The 17411-nt window shown below is 36.4% G+C and overlaps 2 protein-coding genes across 2 annotated transcripts in view; one reads left to right on the top strand and one right to left on the bottom strand.

The window, feature by feature from the left end:
- Nucleotides 1-4808, bottom strand: part of TMPRSS11E (transmembrane serine protease 11E) — a 53850-nt gene extending 49042 nt beyond the window's left edge. Inside the window, exon 1 of the mRNA XM_060148077.1 lies at nt 4702-4808. Within this exon, the coding sequence (XP_060004060.1) occupies nt 4702-4754 (53 nt within the window). The 5' untranslated portion in view covers nt 4755-4808. The remainder of the gene's footprint in view (nt 1-4701) is intronic.
- Nucleotides 4809-10328: 5520 nt separating this feature from the next.
- On the top strand, nt 10329-11694 carry LOC132519317 (vacuolar protein sorting-associated protein 45-like). Its single transcript, XM_060147256.1, is given in 3 exon segments — nt 10329-10983; nt 10986-11497; nt 11613-11694. Coding segments are annotated over 2 exon segments (1131 nt in total). The 5' UTR covers nt 10329-10349; the 3' UTR covers nt 11483-11497; nt 11613-11694.
- Nucleotides 11695-17411: the final 5717 nt, after the last annotated feature.

Here is a 17411-nt window from a genome sequence, read left to right as displayed (position 1 = left end):
TCTACTTGACAACATTGGACTTAGTACACAGGTGAACTGGGAGGACAGATTCAAGCTTTAGTATTGACTGACTCACCCATTCCTGTGACCACATGCAAACTACCTAATCTTTGACTGTGGTATCCCTTAATTTATAGAACACAGAGATGCTTCCTGTCTACAATCCTCAGAGGTCTACTTAGAAGATTATCCATTGAACAATAACATTGTTCCTTGTAAATATAACTTTTATATCTTTTAACACAATAAGACAGTTAAGTCAGCATAGCAGTAGCATCACCTAGGTAGATAAAGGAGGAATTGTGGGGATGGTATAGCCTTGTGATTAAGAGCATGGGTTGGAGTCAGATAGACCAGGGTTAATTCCCAGTTCTGCCATTATCACCTCTAGGCAAATACTGTCTGAGCCTCAGTTTCCTCATCTGTGAAATGGGTATAATAATATAACCATTGTTTGTTATAAAGATTAAATGTGCATGCTATTTTAGAACAGTAGTTGGTACACAGTACTTGTGAAACAAATGATAGCAATTATTATTTGTTCTGCACTGAATCATAGCTCAACTTTAAACAGAGTGCTAAATCCTTCTGTATTTGCTTTTGCAGCTTCAAAAAAAAGACATCATCTGACATCTTCAGATAAAAGGTTGAAAGACTGCAAGATAGAATTTAATGGTGACTGATACTTTGGATTCCCCTAAACTTAGTTCTATCTTCTCAGAATTACTATTGTAAAATTCTCAGAAATTGCTCAAACATTCAGGCCATATATGTACCTGGGAGAAGGTTCAGCTTGCAGGTTCTGGCATGACCTGGTATGTCTGCAGCGCATTTTTTTTCCCTCAACATCTTAAAACTTTCCTACCCTCTAATCCACTCATTTCAAACCTATCAAATTATGCTTGAAACTGTGAGAACATTCTCCACAATTCTTATCCACCATCTTTGATGAGAATATGTCCAAAGGAGTGTGCTTTGAGATGTACTTAGTGGAGTTCCTCTAAAATCTAACCCTGATAAAGCCATGAAACGCAGACAGAGCACTCATTTCACCACCGACCATCTTAGAAGACTTGCTCCACAACTGCCCAATAGCCCCATCCTCAGGCACAAAAGCATCAGGCATAATTATAAATCTCAGTGCTGACAAGCACATGATGTTGCTTTTTTTCTTGAATGTTTCTATTTATTCCCTTATTATATTGAAGCAATTATATTTTTGGAGGAAAGCAGACAATAATGAAAAAATAACAAAGGTTCACTAGACAGTTATAATTATTACAGACTGATGAATTCCTTCCATAAAATGCTGCACTAAGATGAACTTGATTTTCACACAATAGCAAATGTTGCAATCTTTTTTAGAAAACAGTGATAATATAATTGACGTGCTGTACTCTCAGTCACTGATCACCTTTGAGATAGTGCGGAAAAGTTAGGTCATGTTCTTATCTTGTTTAAATACAGAGACAGTTTTAAGAAAATTATATAACGGTAGTCTGTGCATTCTTCAAAACATTTGTAAAGACCTGTCAATGAAAGTAAAATTATACCACCACCCTTCCTCCGTCAGCATATATGTGCATTCTTTCATATTAACCTGAACTGACCTGTTTCTTTGCCTATACATTATATAAACATGTATGCCTACACATACATACACATTTTCTCTGTGTGTGTATATGCATGTGTGCACGTTTTCCATTTCTCTGTTAGAGGGCAAACTTTCCAAAGACTCTTCTTTTAGCTTCCCACACATGATAAGACAGTGTGTTACAGTAGAAAGAACATAGACTTTAAAGCCAGAAATGCCAAGGTCAGGTTCTAGATCCAACACTTACTAACCCTGGACAATCTGAGCTGCAGTTATTTCATCTTTTTAAGGAGAGATAACAATAATGGTTTCTCAAAGTATTGCCAAAATTCAATCAGATAACATTTTACAAAATGTGCAATACATAATAGGTGCTCAACAAAGTTTTCTTCCATACAGAACTTAGTACACAATGAGAACTCATTAAAAGTTGTTACATGGACCAGGACTGATCTTAGCTGAAGAAGTGAGGCACAGCATTAAACGCTTGGAACACTATCATAAAGCAACTCTGGACCTGCACCTCAGTAGAGGGACCCTTCAGTATCATTATCTACTGACTAATTTCAGGGCAAAAAGGAAGAGGTTGCTACAATAGATTAATTTTACATTGAGATTTTTCCCTGTAAACAAATAGATTCTTAATCCAAATAAGACCACCCTCCCTGTCTGACACAAACTACCCAAATTATGTCTGTATCCTCCCTTCAGTTTTCCAGACATTCTGAAATTAGCCTCTATTCCTTAATCATCACTATGTTGCATAAATGACTACTCTTCTCCCTTGGAGGAAAAGGTAAACTGCGAGAGAACACCTCCCATTGAGGTATAATTATACCAGTTTAAATAAAACAAAAAGCTACCACTTCAAAAACTGACCTATTTCATTTCCACTTTAATTTCTTTCTATCTTACAAGTTCCTGTTTTTTATGGCTTTGTACTGTATCAGTTCTTCTCAAACTGTACAGTAAATAAGAATTACCTTGTGTAACTTTTAATACAATTCCCATGCCTCAACCAGAGATTCACGGGAATTTCTTGGATGGGAGCTGGACTTTTCTGTTTTTAATAAGTACCCAGTGAATCTAATGGAGGGGGTCCATGGGTCACATGTTGAGAGATAATGCTTACCCTATGAAGTAAAAATTAAAGTTGTCCATTTTGTTTCATTTGAATATTACTCAGTTTACCTTCATCTATCTAAACATGTGTAGATATTAATGTCTACAAATTTGGTCTGCTGTCAGTGGTTGCTGGTTGTCAGTGGTTGCTGGTGAATACAGTTGGCAGACATTCCTATCAATAATAAATATATTTAATAAATATATTCTTCTCTTCTCAAATCTCTTCCCTATAAACTTATACCTGAAAAAGTGTTCTTTAACCTGTTGTATGTGTTTTTATAAAATTAATGTGTTGATTTCTTCATATTCAAAGGATAGTATAAAATCAGTTTGGAGAAAATGATAGCATCTGAAGAATAATGTTTACCTGGTCTAACTTTCTTCTAACCTTTAAATTCTAACATAGTGGTTTTCATTTAGAACAGGTGGAGTGAGGAAGGGGCTATCAAAATTTTGGTCAAAGAGGAAGGAACATGCCATTTGATAAAACTCTCCACCTGTTTCTGATATGCCTTCCCAGTTATGAGCAAATGGCTTTAAAAAGAAATTGCCTATATATCTCAATATACCTCTTTTTTCAAAGCATTCTTGTTGGTACACTTATTCCAGCAAATGTGCTAATAAATTTAATCCCTTTTCACTCTAGCCCATTCTCTGAACATCTCCTAGGCTGACTCAAACATCGATATGCTCCACTTTGTATACAAGTTTTAGATCAGGAAGGAGTTTTTTGTTTGTTTGTTTTTCCTTGAGAGGTATCTTCCATCTACTCTGAAGCAAGACTGAAAACATCTTTGCTTCAAATTAGAGACTATACTCAGGAAAATTCGTTCCAATACCTCCAAATTATAACTCCCCTACACAAACTCCAGACTCACTCAGATTTAGCATAGACAAAGCCTGAAATCAATTTAGAATCTTGAGTTTGATAGAAATTATATGTTTAAATAAAAGCACTGTTTTCTATAGTAATATTCTTAAAGATAATCTAGGTAAAAAGGCTAGGACACAAAACCATCATGGATTATAGAGAAGTACTTGCAGAAGGCAGGAAGCCTTGAAAAGTCTGATTTAATTTGTGATGTCTGTCGCTCTTAGTTGATTCATCAACAAATATAGAGAGTATTAAATTTCTCATGAGGACTATGTAGAACTTTCTTCCTATCAACTACAGAGCCTGAGTGTTTTTCACTATTAAGATTCCATTAGAAGATTTATACTTTTCAAACTGTTTTCTTCTCAAAACAGAAATTAACAAAAAAGAGCATGCCAATATCTCAATCAGAGAAAATGAATTTTTAACATGAAGATAAAATTATTTTCAGAGCCCAAACTGGTACACTGAAATCTTGTTACTGTTTAGTTTCTAACTTTTAAAGAAAACAACCTCAGAATAATTATGACTTCTCTATTAGAGAAGTTGATTTTGACCAGGTACATCACTGGATTTATTTTAAAAATCCAACTATAATAATTTAATCACATTACCTTCTTAAATTGTTTCTTGTTCTTTTAAAACATATATATATTTTTTAGTTTATACTATTTACTTACAGAAAGAAGTGTAAGTTTGATCTTCATGGTTTTAGATTTTTTTTTCATGTATAATTTTGAGTATTAAATATAATATAATATATAATATAATATAATAAACTTGAGACAAATAAAACCGAAGCTAAAAACACATTCTATTTTTCTCAAAACAAAACAAACTAAAAGACAGTTGTTAAACACCATGTGCCTTTATCTTTTGTTGAGCTCTTCTGAAAGTACATAAACATTTGGGATGGGTCACAAGAGGACAGGGAACACTAGTATAGAAGGAAGAGAAGCCTATTTCTTGACATAATTTCATGTTAAATATCAAAAGTATTTTTCCACATTAAGCAAATAATAAATTGGAGACCTACACATTCCTTGGTGTGGTTCATGCCACTTTAAGCAAGTTAACTTAAGACAAAGGAAAAGAGAAGAAAACTCACCGATACATTGCTGACCAGCGAGGAATGGTCCTGTGGAGACCGAGGTCTGCCATCAAGTGTGTGTGTATCCAGGCTCTATCAGCAACTTTGTAGGCTAGACTGAGGTGAAGAAAGAAGTCACTGATGATCTAACTAGAACCAGTCTGACAAGTCTTGGCTAGTATAATGGGAACTGTGTGACTAGTAAGATGAAGTCAAATTTTATAGGGAGGGAGAGAACATCAATAATACAAGCACTTCCTAGGAGTGGGAACTTAAAATCTATTGTCTTCTGATTATAATGATTTCAAAATGTTAATATAAACCAGATTTTTTCAATAAAAGTCAGATGTTTAAATCTAGAAGAAAACTTTTTTTAAATCATCTTGCTAAGCTTCTTCATGTTTCCAATGAAGAAACTGAGGTTTAATTAAGTTAAATTGGTCAAAATCACATAGTTAATGCCTCTATATAGGACTAACACCTACTTTTTTTAAAACTAATCTGACATGCTTTCCACTCTACCATGCATATTATAAAAGTTTTACTTTGGTATTTACTATAAGTCAGCTGTTGAAAATACAGCGGAGATTAGAAAAGCATTAATATCTCAAAATTATGTGCCACCGTTCTACTAGAAAAGTCAAGTAGTTTGCAAATATTAACCCCCAATTAAGACAGTGTGTTTCTTTTACTATGGTGGAGGCAGGCATATCAGCCAACACTGAGGCATTACTACCTTATTTCTGAGATGATAATAACCTAGTTTTTTAAAATGTGTGCCAACACATGTATATGCAAATATCTGTGTATTTGTGTCAGGTATAATCTTTAAATTGCCTCCCCTAATCCCCATAAACTAGATAAGGTGTTTCTCCTCTGTGTTCTCATGGTATCATAACACTTATCATATTGTACTAGAATTTTTTATTTTTATCTCAACCCCAGCAGACTGTGAATTCTTAACAGACAGTAACTTTATTCCTAAGACATATGGGCTCTCAAAAATATGCATGGAAAAGAGAGAGAGGATGAAGGAGGAAGGGGGTATGTATGACCAGTCCTAAAAATCACCATAAAGAAGACAAATAAATATTGTTGAATACTACTACACAGCCATTTAGCCAATGGCTCATCTGAACAGATGTAGAAGTTGGGATCCGTACTGAAGTGTGGGATTAGGCTGCTAAGAATTGGAATCATTCTCTAACAGTAACTCAAGAAACCTCTACATTGGGGCACACTGTACTTAGGACTAGAGAGAGCATCACATCTACCTTTTTTATTAGCCAAGAGATCACTTAACACTGAAGAATAGCATGGATATTTACTTGAAGTTACTTAATATATAGTATCATGTTTCTGTCTACTCACTTGAAAGTACAATTTAGCCAGAAATAAAGAAACAATAATGAAGTAAAAACTTTCAGGTTATGAGATTAATCTGTTCTTGTTATATAGCCTTTAAAAAATGAAATCCTCATTAATGAAATGTTAATACTGGCTTGACATACTATATTCTACTTCATATTAATATTTTATGAAAATATTGATTATACTCTTGCTTTCAAAGGAAGACATATTCTTCCTCAGAGTGACTTTGGGCCAAGACTTGTCAGACTCATTTTAACAGAACCCCATGACTCTTTCTCTTTACCAAAATCCAGACTCCAAACTCAAATAAATCCTTCATATGGTCTAGTTACTTAAGTTTATGTATACCTGAACGTGTAAATGAAAAAAAAATGAGAGGGCTTTCATGAATTTTTTAAAAACCCTATGAATATAAGCTAGAAATTATAGAAAACCAGAGACAAAGGATACGTAAATAGAGGATGAGTGGATGTCGGTCAAAATACAACCATAACTATTTCCTTCCTATATAAAAGGCCTTCATTCACCCTACGCAAAGAGTATTAACAGTGTGTATCATCAAATTTCATGATATTACTTACCTTTTAATAGAAATTTGAAGAATAACAGGGAAAGAAGGAGGAATGAAACATGATACAAAATTATCCACTGAATGGAGCTTTTCATGCACTCAAGGTATGTCTTTAATAGTCATTCTTAGAAATTAGAACACTCCCTAACACCATACACAAAAATAAGCTCAAAATGGACTCGAGACCTAAATGTAAGACCGGACACTATAAAACTCTTAGAGGAAAACATAGAAAGAACACTCTTTGACATAAATCACAGCAAGATCTTTTTTCATCCACCTCCTAGAGTAATGGAAATAAAAACAAAAATAAACAAATGGGACCTAATGAAACTTCAAAGCTTTTGCACAGCAAAGGAAACCATAAACAAGACGAAAAGACAACCCTCAGAATGGGAGAAAATATTTGCAAATGAATCAACAGACAAAAGATTAATCTCCAAAATATATAAACAGCTCATGGAGCTCAATATTAAAGAAACAAACAACCCAATCCAAAAATGGGCAGAAGACCTAAATAGACATTTCTCCAAAGAAGACATACAGATGGCCAAGAAACACATGAAAAGCTGTTCAACATCACTAATTATCAGAGACATGCAAATCAAACCTACAATGAGGTATCACCTCACACCAGTTGGAATGGGCATCATCAGAAAATCTGCAAACAACAAATGCTGGAGAGGGTGTGGAGAAAAGGGAACCCTCTTGCACTGTTGGGAATGTAAATTGATACAGCCACTATGGAGAACAGTATGGAGGTTCCTTAAAAAACTAAAAATAGAATTACCATATAATCCAGCAATGCCACTACTGGGCATATATCCAGAGAAAACCATAATTCTAAAAGACACATGCACCCCAATGTTCATTGCAGCACTATTTACAATAACCAGGTCATGGAAGCAACCTAAATGCCCATTGACAGACGAATGGATAAAGAAGATGTGGTACATATATACAATGGAATATTACTCAGCCATAAAAAGGAATGAAATTGAGTCATTTTTTGAGAAATGAATGGATCTAGAGACTGTCATACAGAGTGAAGTAAGTCAGAAAGAGAAAAACAAATATCATATATTAACGCATGTATGTGGAATCTAGAAAAATGGTACAAATGAACCGGTTTGCAGGGCAGAGGTTGAGACACAGGTGTAGAGAACAAATGTATGAACACCAAGGGGGGAAAGCCATGGGGGGGTGGGAATGATGGTGCTGAATTGGGTGATTGGGATTGACAAGCATACACTGATGTGTATAAAATTGATGACTAATAAGAACCTGCTGTATAAAAAAAAATAAAACAAAATTCAAAATTAAAAAAAAAGTCATTCTTAGAGCCAATCAGTTTTAAATTAATTGATCTCTAAGAGGGAAAAATAGTATCTTAGAGCAAAAATTTGTCTTTCATTCAAATATTTATTTTCTTTATACTGTTTTTCTGAAATCATAAATTTTATTCTGCAATCCTTTGCCCTAAGCTATGGTGTGAAGAAAATGTATTCAGAGTTATCCACCTCTTTGTTTCTGAGATACGACAATCTGTCTTACCTGTGTCCTTCTGTGCAATGTGGAAGCAGAGTCAGGAGGAATATATTTGTGGATTCAAGTCTCTTAGAAACCTATAGTAGATATGTCACATTGCATAACTAGTAAAATAGCAACTAGACCACAGGCATTTTTACCAGCCAACAAACCATCCCATAGTTCTTTACATATTTAGCAATGTCATAGCAATGAAGCATCTGATGGCCACAAGGATGAGTATGCTAAAGAGGTATAGTGCCAGTGTGGCTAGTCATGGGTGGTTCAAGTCCCCTGGCTTGAACCAAGTTCTTTTATGCCTGATAATATCAATGCATGGATGCTTAAGGATAGTAATCTGATTAATTTACGGAAACCCTCAAAGTTATACCTAGATTATGTCTCTGTAATGCTAAAGCGATCCTTTCATTGGCCAGTTTATTGGGTTGTACATAACAACAGACCAATGTTAAACTAGTGAATGAGCTAGTTATCAGAGTAAACATAGCTATTTTGTCATTTGTGGATCCATTTCCTCCTATCATGTATTGTTTTGAAGGTACCCATGCACCTTAGTTTGTTTAAGCTGAGAAAACAAAGAGCATTAATATAATTAATTAACCTTTGGCCTCTATTTCAGCAAAAAGAGATCATGCAGAGCTCCTCTGAAGAACAAGCTATCACCATTCTGTCACTCTCCTTTATCTAATTTTCTTAGCAAAAATGTGATTTGTTTTTCACCAGCCTATCTGTCCCTGTCTTTGAAATCCTTTTTTTATCTCCCCTAAACCTTTTTTATTGAATGTCATCATGTAGTGGTTGTTTCTCAGTCCCATCTTATCCATTGTTTTGCAGTGGAAGAGACCATCTCAGCCAAACTAGCATTGGCTTTTAACCTGGTATTGCACTCATAGGGTTGGCAGAGTTGATTCCAGGATGCAGCCACAAGCATGAGGAAGAGGCTGTAGATAACTTCCTGCACTTCAGCTGGTTGGAGAGTACCACTCCCACTCTGAACAACATCTCGCCTTCCCTCCAAAGAGTGTACTGTACTTGAAGCAAAACAGTTACACACAAATGGCTATGCATATAATTGTTTGCCAAAGAAATTTCTGGCCCTTCCCTTTCCCTTAACTGCCTTAGGGAAGAATCTTTTCTCTAGCTTAGTTTCCACATGATGTTTCTTTTGAGAAAGGGGACTGGGACAAGAAATCTGTCATGTAGTTAAGCAGGCAAGAAATATTATTAACCCAATTTTGTTTGAGAGTTGTTTGTCCATATGATTATTTAAAAGTCAAGTTTAGTTTCAAAAAACCTTTTTTTTTTCTGAAATTACTTTTGGGGTAATATTTAAAATGAGAGACTGTAACTCTGTAAAATGCATAGGGAATAAAGCATTCCAGTGTACACAGAAAAGGCAAATTTTTAATCAAATAAAGTTTTATGAAATGAAAAACAAAGTCCTCTATAAGATGTTTTGCACCTGCTATAACTATCTCCTATGCTAGGGATAGTTTTCCTGGCCATTGACATGAGGATCTGCTAAGCTTTACAATACATAGTGATACATATAGCAAAAACCAGAGATATGGTTTTTACAATTAAAAGACAATAACAATGCTAAAACAATCTTTATTGTTTAATGTATTGGGTATACAATATAGACTAGTCGTTAAACTAGTGAGTGAATGAGGATAACATTTTTGGACCCATTTTAATTTTAAAACATTTTTTTTAATTAGTCTTTAAAAAAACATTTTTAAGATTTATCAGGCTGCCAGTGTCCTTGCCCCCATGGTGAGCCATAGCCACCCTCTGCCTCTGCAGGAGACCATCCCACACTAGCAGGAGAGTGTGGATTATCTGATTCAGGAGCTCTGAAGACCCAAATACAGTATATATTTTATTTATTTCAGTAATGTGATCAGCAAGAGTAATGTGAAGTCATTAGCTGAACCTGATGAACAGGAAGTTGTGGCTGAGGTTCAGGAATTTTATGGTGATTACATTGCTGTGAATCCACATTTGTTTTCCCTCAATATTCTGGGTTGCTGCCAGGGTCGAAATTGGGATCCAGTCCAACTATCCAGAGCAACTCAAGGACTGACAGCTCTCCTTTTATCTCTGAAGAAATGTCCCATGATTCATTACCAGCTTTCATCAGAGGCAGCAAAGAGACTTGCAGAATGTTAAGCAAATGATAACTAAAGAATATGAACTGTTTGAATTCCGGCAGACTGAGGTTCCTCCCTTGCTACTTATTTTAGATTGCTGCAATGATGCCATCACCCCATTGCTAAACCAGTGGACATATCAGGCCATGGTCCATGAACTACTGGGCATAAACAACAATCGGATTGATCTTTCCAGAGTGCCAGGGATCAGTAAAGACATGAGAGAGGTGGTCCTATCTGCTGAAAATGATGAATTCTACACTAACAATATGTACCTGAACTTTGCTGAGATTGGTTGCAACATAAAGAATCTCATGGAAGACTTTCAGAAGAAGAAACCAAAAGAACAGCAAAAACTAGAATCAATAGCAGACATGAAGGCCTTTGTTGAGAATTACCCACAATTCAAGAAGATGTCTGGGACTGTATCAAAGCACATGACAGTGGTTGGAGAGCTGTCTCAGTTGGTCAGTGAGTGGAATCTGCTGGAGGTTTTGGACGTTGAGCAAGAACTGGCCTGTCAAAATGACCATTCTAGTGCTCTCCAGAATGTAAAGAGGCTCCTGCAGAACCCCAAAGTAACAGAGTTTGATGCGTGCAGCCTGGTGATGCTTTATCCTCTACATTATGAGCGACACAGCAGCAATAGCCTACCAGGATTATGATGGACCTTAGGAATAAAGGTGTTTCTGAGAAGTATCGAAAGCTTGTGTCTACAGTTGTTGAATATGGTGGTAAACGGGTCAGAGGAAGTGACCTCTTCAGCCCCAAAGACGCTGTGGCTATTACCAAACATTTCCTCAAAGGATTGAAGGGAGTAGAAAATGTATATGCTCAGCATCAGCCTTTCTTACATGAGAACCTGGACCATCTCATCAAAGGAAAGCTTAAGGAAAACCTGTATCCTTATCTAGGCCCCAGCACACTCAGAGACAGACATCAGGATATCATTGTGTTTATAATTGGAGGAGCCACCTATGAAGAGGCTCTAACAGTTTATAACCTGAACCGCACCACTCCCGGAGTGAGGATTGTCCTGGGGGGAACCACTGTGCATAACACGAAAAGATTCCCAGATGAAGTTCTTGCTTCTGGACTGCACAGCCGAAGCAAGGACAGCTCTCAAGTTACATCAAGGTTAGCAAGCAGAAGATGAAATGGTGATAGAGAGGTGAGAAGAATGGCACAACTTCCCCTCTTGCCTCACTGCAGGCTTTCTCCACTGACCAGAGGGGTGTTGGAGAAGAGCCTTGGGTTTTGTACTTCTTGTTATAAACCATCTCCAGGTAGCCTGCTGATTCCTGAACTGTTGGCACAGACACCAAGACTCCAGTGGTGAGTTGAGAATAAGTCTGAGCCCATTCCAACCCACTTTTCTCATGTTTTCTTTATCAAATAAATAAATGTATTCCTTGTATTTGATAGCCCACACAAAAAAAAGATTTATGAATTTCATGTTGAGGGATCACCTTTCAGTCTTCTGAACAGACTCTTCCTGAGATATGAATTAAATGTGTTTATCTACACTCTACCTCTTTACAAATAGACACCCCAAGATGTATAAATATATTGATAAAATAAGGATCAAATTCAAGAAAAACTACAAATGCAAATATACTATCTCTCTATATTGTTTATACTTGCTTTGATAGAGCTGGCAATTTGGCTTTGAACTTCCTGGCAGTAAGGATAACAACAGAAACTTAGATAATTCTCATTATAGAAAAGAAAAAAACTTTTTGGTCTAGCTTGATCCAAAGGTAGAACTTGAATTACCTTAACTAGGGATGCTATGTTCCTTAGATGAACATTCCTAAATATCACTTCTCTCAGAAGACCTTTATAAGAACAGAAAAGGAGATTCTGAGTTCATATCCTTGACAAAGGCCTGGAGAATTAGGATTATGCATTGCTGATTGAGGGAAGATTAATTAACTTTGTTACACCAAAGAGGCAATTGACAATATCGATACTTTATCAAAACTGAGGAGCTGGAGGAAAATTTACTTTTAAATAACATAAAACCCCATGAGATTATTATTTTAGATTAGTGCACTTTGACTCCTTATTAGCTCCTGTGTAGTTTGTATTATTATGTCTCATAGTTTGCTGGATTCTATAATGTATCTCAATAGGTGCATAAATGCACCATAGGTTAATATTTATTCCAATAAAAGCTTCTATCCGTGATGTGCCAAATCTCCTTTTCATATTCCTTAAAGAAATCTTGGTACATACAATCATTTTCTATTAATTATAGTCTAATTTTAAACCTTTGTCTAGTGTAAAACTTCAATAGTGAATCTGATATAAATACGATCACCTCCTTTTCCCCTTAACGCAAGCATAAACTATGACACTGGCTGCTTGAAGTAGAGAAGTTGGAAGGAGGTCTGGCTCCTCCTCCTCAGCGCTTATTTCTTCTAGCTTGGGGTCAGACAGAGGAGATAGGATAGTAGAGATTTTACATAATCAGCTATGTGTCGGTGTGGGAAAGTGTCCCTCGTCTTTCTCTGGTTCAATCCAGTTATGTCTATTGCTAATAGATTTGTTATTGAGAATTCTTTGCTGATGATGTGCTTGGTTTTCTTTGGATGGTGTTCAGCTTTATCTGAGCCTCCCAATCACTGAGGAATCCCTCAGGGAAAAGTAACCATGTCCACTTTGGGCTTTGACACTGGTTCTGCTCCTGACTCCCTCGCTTCACTGAGCAGCTATCCTGCCCCTTTCCTTTCCTCTGTGCTGCTTCAAATATAGTCAAGGTAACCACTGACATCATCTTCTGAACCCTCCAAGAGCCACAGAACACCAGCATGGGATAGAGGGGGCTATGTATTCCCTCTCAGGAACAAACTCCAGTCCCTTACTTCCCTGTTAATGTGAGCTAATGCAGTGAGCTCCTCCTCTTCAAAAATCTGAAGACTAGAAGTGAGCAGCTGTCTTTGGTTCACAGGTGGTGCTTAAACATCAGATGGCAAATGCTTAACTTCCCCAAGAAGAATTTCACAACAGGGCTCTACCATAGCAGCTCCAGGTGGACCTCTCTTGCTTCTTGCAGACACACACAAACATTCTTTACACATGATTCTCCCAATGGGCAGCCATAATTTGGCTTCAGGAAGAGAAGAGAATAATCTCTCTTCTTCCCTTGGGAAGAGGAGAAACCTTTTCCTCTGAGGTCTGTGATCTTCAGGAGTTACTGGCTCTTACCACTCTTCTCCCTAGTTTTCTCCTTATACATATGAGGAGTTGAGTGCTGGTTTTTGTTAGGACAGCAGGTTATTTTACCTCACAGTGTGCCTACCCTTGGTGGAGGGCAGTGACTGACCCCAATTTTTGGCATCTCTTCGGAGGTTTTCATACGAAGGGTATTACTTAGCTCTTCTTTTCAATTATAAGCAACAGAAAAAGTCCTACTCAACAATGTAAAATCTTGTTTACAAATATATCTAGTATGTCCCCTAATTTCTATAATATTTTATACTTCTTGAGGTATTTTTTATCAAAATGCTCCATCATTTTTGTTGATTCATTGAATATATCTATTAATCCAAAATTATTTGCCTACTCCTACCTCATTTCCAAATATAGATGTCACTTCACTTTACCACCACATGGGCCTTCTGTTTGCTCTTGAACACCTGAATTCAGATCTGCCTCATGGCCTTTATACTTGCTGTTCCCACTTTCTAGAATTTTCTTCTCATTGATTTTCCTAGCACTTACTCTCTCACTTTACTCATATCTATGCTCAAATATCATCTCCGTAAAAAAGTTCTGACCATTCCATCTGAAACAGTCTGTCCCATTAATATCCCCCCATCACTCTTCATCCCATTAGCCTGCCTTTTCTTCAAAGTACTTATTAATTGTTAAAATTATTTATACATGTGTTTGTTTCTCTTTTATTGTCAATTTCCTTCATTAGAATGAAAGCCCTTAAGCTGAAATCTTTATCTTGTTCTCTTTGACTCTATCCCTAGGACCTACAGAGCACCTGAAACATAAGCACTCAAATACTTGTTGGACAACTAGGGCACCTACCAGGCACCGGTAGGGGACCATGGACACTTAAGGGGATGGGAGGAGCCTCCAGTGACTGGCTTGTGGGATCTTGGTTCCCAGGCTGGAGGTCAGGCTTGAGCTCCTGTGGTGAGAGTCTGAGTCCAAACTGCTGGACTAACAGAGAACCTCAGATCCCAGGAAATATCAACTGGACCTCCTGGAGGTCCTCATCTCAACACCAAGACCCAGCTCTATCCAACTGCCTACAAACTCCAGTGGTGGACGTCTCAGGCCAAACAACCAGTAAGACAGGAATACAGCACCACCCGTTAAAAAAAAAAATGAAAGGACAAAAAAATTTGTTACAGGTGAAGGAGCAAGGTAAAAACATATAAGACCAAATAAATGAAGACGAAATAGGCAAACTACCTGAAAAAGAATTTGGAGTAATGATAGTAGAGATGATCCAAAATCTCAGAAAAAGAATGGAGAAAATACAAGAAACATTTAACATGGATCTAGAAGAACTAAAGAGCAAACAAACAGTGATGAACAACACAATTGCTGAAATTAAAAATATTCTAGAAGGAATCAATAACAGAATAACTGAGGCACAAGAACAGGTAAGTGACCTGGAAGATAAAATGGTGGAAATAACTGCCAGGGAGCAGAAAAAAGAAAAAAGAATGAAAAGAATTGAGCACAGTCTCAGAGACCTCTGGTACAACATTAAACGCACCAACATTCGAATTATAGGGGTACCAGAGGAAGAAGAGAAAAAGAAAGGGTCTGAGAAGATATTTGAAGAGATTATAGTTGAAAACTTCCCTAATATGGGAAAGGAAATAATCAAGTTCAGGAAGCACAGAGAGTACCATACAGAATAAACCCAAAGAGAAACATGCCAAGGCACATATTAACCAAACTATCAAAAATTAAATACAAAGAAAAAATATTGAAAGCAACAAGGGAAAAGCAACAAATAACACACAAGGGAATCCCCATAAGGTTAACAGCTGATCTTTCAGCAGAAACTCTGCAAGCCAGAAGGGAGTGGCAGGGCATATTTAAAGTGATGAAAAGGAAAAAGCTACAACCAAGATTACTCTACCCAACAAGGATTTCATTCAGATTTGACAGAGAAATTAAAACCTTTACAGATAAGCAAAAGCTAAGAGAATTCAGCACCACCAAACCAGCTTTACAACAAATGCTAAAGGAATTTCTCTAGACAGGAAACACAAGAGAAGGAAAAGACCTACAATAACAAGCCCAAAACAATTAAGAAAATGGTAATAGGAACATATATATGAATAATTAAATGCTCCAACCAAAAGACATAGACTGGCTGAATGGATACAAAAACAACAGCGTACATATGCTGTCTACAAGAGACCCACTTCAGACCTAGGGACATATACAGACTAAAAGTGAGGGGATGGAAAAAGATATTCCATGCAAATGGAAATCAAAAGAAAGCTGGAGTAGCAATTCTCATATCACATAAAATAGACTTTAAAATAAAGACTATTAAAAGAGACAAAAAGGACACTACATAATGATCAAGGGATCAATCCAAGAAGAAGATATAACAATTATAAATATATATGCACCCAACATAAGAGCACCTCAATACATAAGACAAATGCTAACAGCCATAAAAGGGGAAATCGACAGTAACACAATCATAGTAGGGGATTTTAACACCCCACTTTCACCAGTGGACAGATCATCCAAAATGAAAATAAATAAGGAAACACAAGCTTTAAATGATACATTAAACAAGATGGACTTAATTGATATTTATAGGACATTCCATCCAAAACCAACAGAATACACTTTCTTCTCAACTGTTCATGGAACATTCTCCAGGATAGAGCATATCTTGGGTCACAGATCAAGCCTTGGTAAATTAAGAAAATTGAAATCATATCAAGAGTCTTTTCCGACACCAATGCTATGAGACTAGATATCAATTACAGGAAAAAAAACTGTAAGAAATAAAAAAAAATGGAGGGTAAACAACAGGCTACTAAATAACCAAGAGATCCCTGAAGAAATCAAAGAGGAAATCAAAAAATACCTAAAAACAAATGACAACAAAAACACGATGATCCAAAACCTATGGAATGCAGCAAATGCAGTTCTAAGAGGGAAGTTTATAGCAATACAATCCTACCTCAAGAAACAAGAAAAATCTCAAATAAACAACTTAACCTTACACCTAAAGCAAGTAGAGAAAGAAGACCAAAAAAACCCCAAAGTTAGCAGAAGGAAATAAATCATAAAGATCAGATCAGAAAGAAATGAAAAAAGAAATGAAAGAAACAATAGCAAAGATCAATAAAACTAAAAGCTGGTTCTTTGAGAAGATAAAATTAGCCAGACTAATTTTAGCCTAAGAGAAAACGGGAGAAGACTCAAATCAACAGAATTAGAAATGAAAAAGGAGAAGTAACAACTTACACTGCAGAAATACAAAGGATAATGAGAAATTACTACAAGCAAGTATAAGCCAATAAAATGGACAACCTGGAAGAAATGGACAAATTCTTAGAAAACCACAACTTCCAAGACTGACCTAGGAAGAACCAGAAAATATAAACAGAGCAATCACAAGCACTGAAATTGAAACTGTGATTAAAAATCTTCAAATAAACAAAAGCCCAGGATCAGATGGCTTCACAGGTGAATTCTATCAAACATTTAGAGACAAACTAACACCTATTCTTCTCAAACTCTTCCAAAATATAGCAGAGGGAGGAACACTCCAAAACTCATTCTACGAGGCCACCATCCCCGATACCAAAACCAGACAAACATGTCACAAAAAAAGAAAACTACAGGCCAATATCTCTGATGAACATAGATGCACAAATCCTCAACAAAATACTAGCAAACAGAATCCAGGAGCACATTAAAAGGATCATACACCATGATCAAGTGGGGTTTATCTCAGGAATGCAAGGATTCTTCAATATATGCAAATCAATCAATGTGATACACCATGTTAACAAATTGAAGGATAAAAACCATCTGATAATCTCAATAGATGCAGAGAAAGGTTTTGACAAAATTCA

Source organism: Lagenorhynchus albirostris, chromosome 4 (genome assembly GCF_949774975.1).
Source record: "Lagenorhynchus albirostris chromosome 4, mLagAlb1.1, whole genome shotgun sequence".
In the NCBI taxonomy this organism is placed as follows: Eukaryota; Metazoa; Chordata; class Mammalia; order Artiodactyla; family Delphinidae; genus Lagenorhynchus; species Lagenorhynchus albirostris.
The sequence above is the reverse complement of the archived record's forward strand: the minus strand, read 5'-3'. Positions and strand labels throughout refer to the sequence as shown.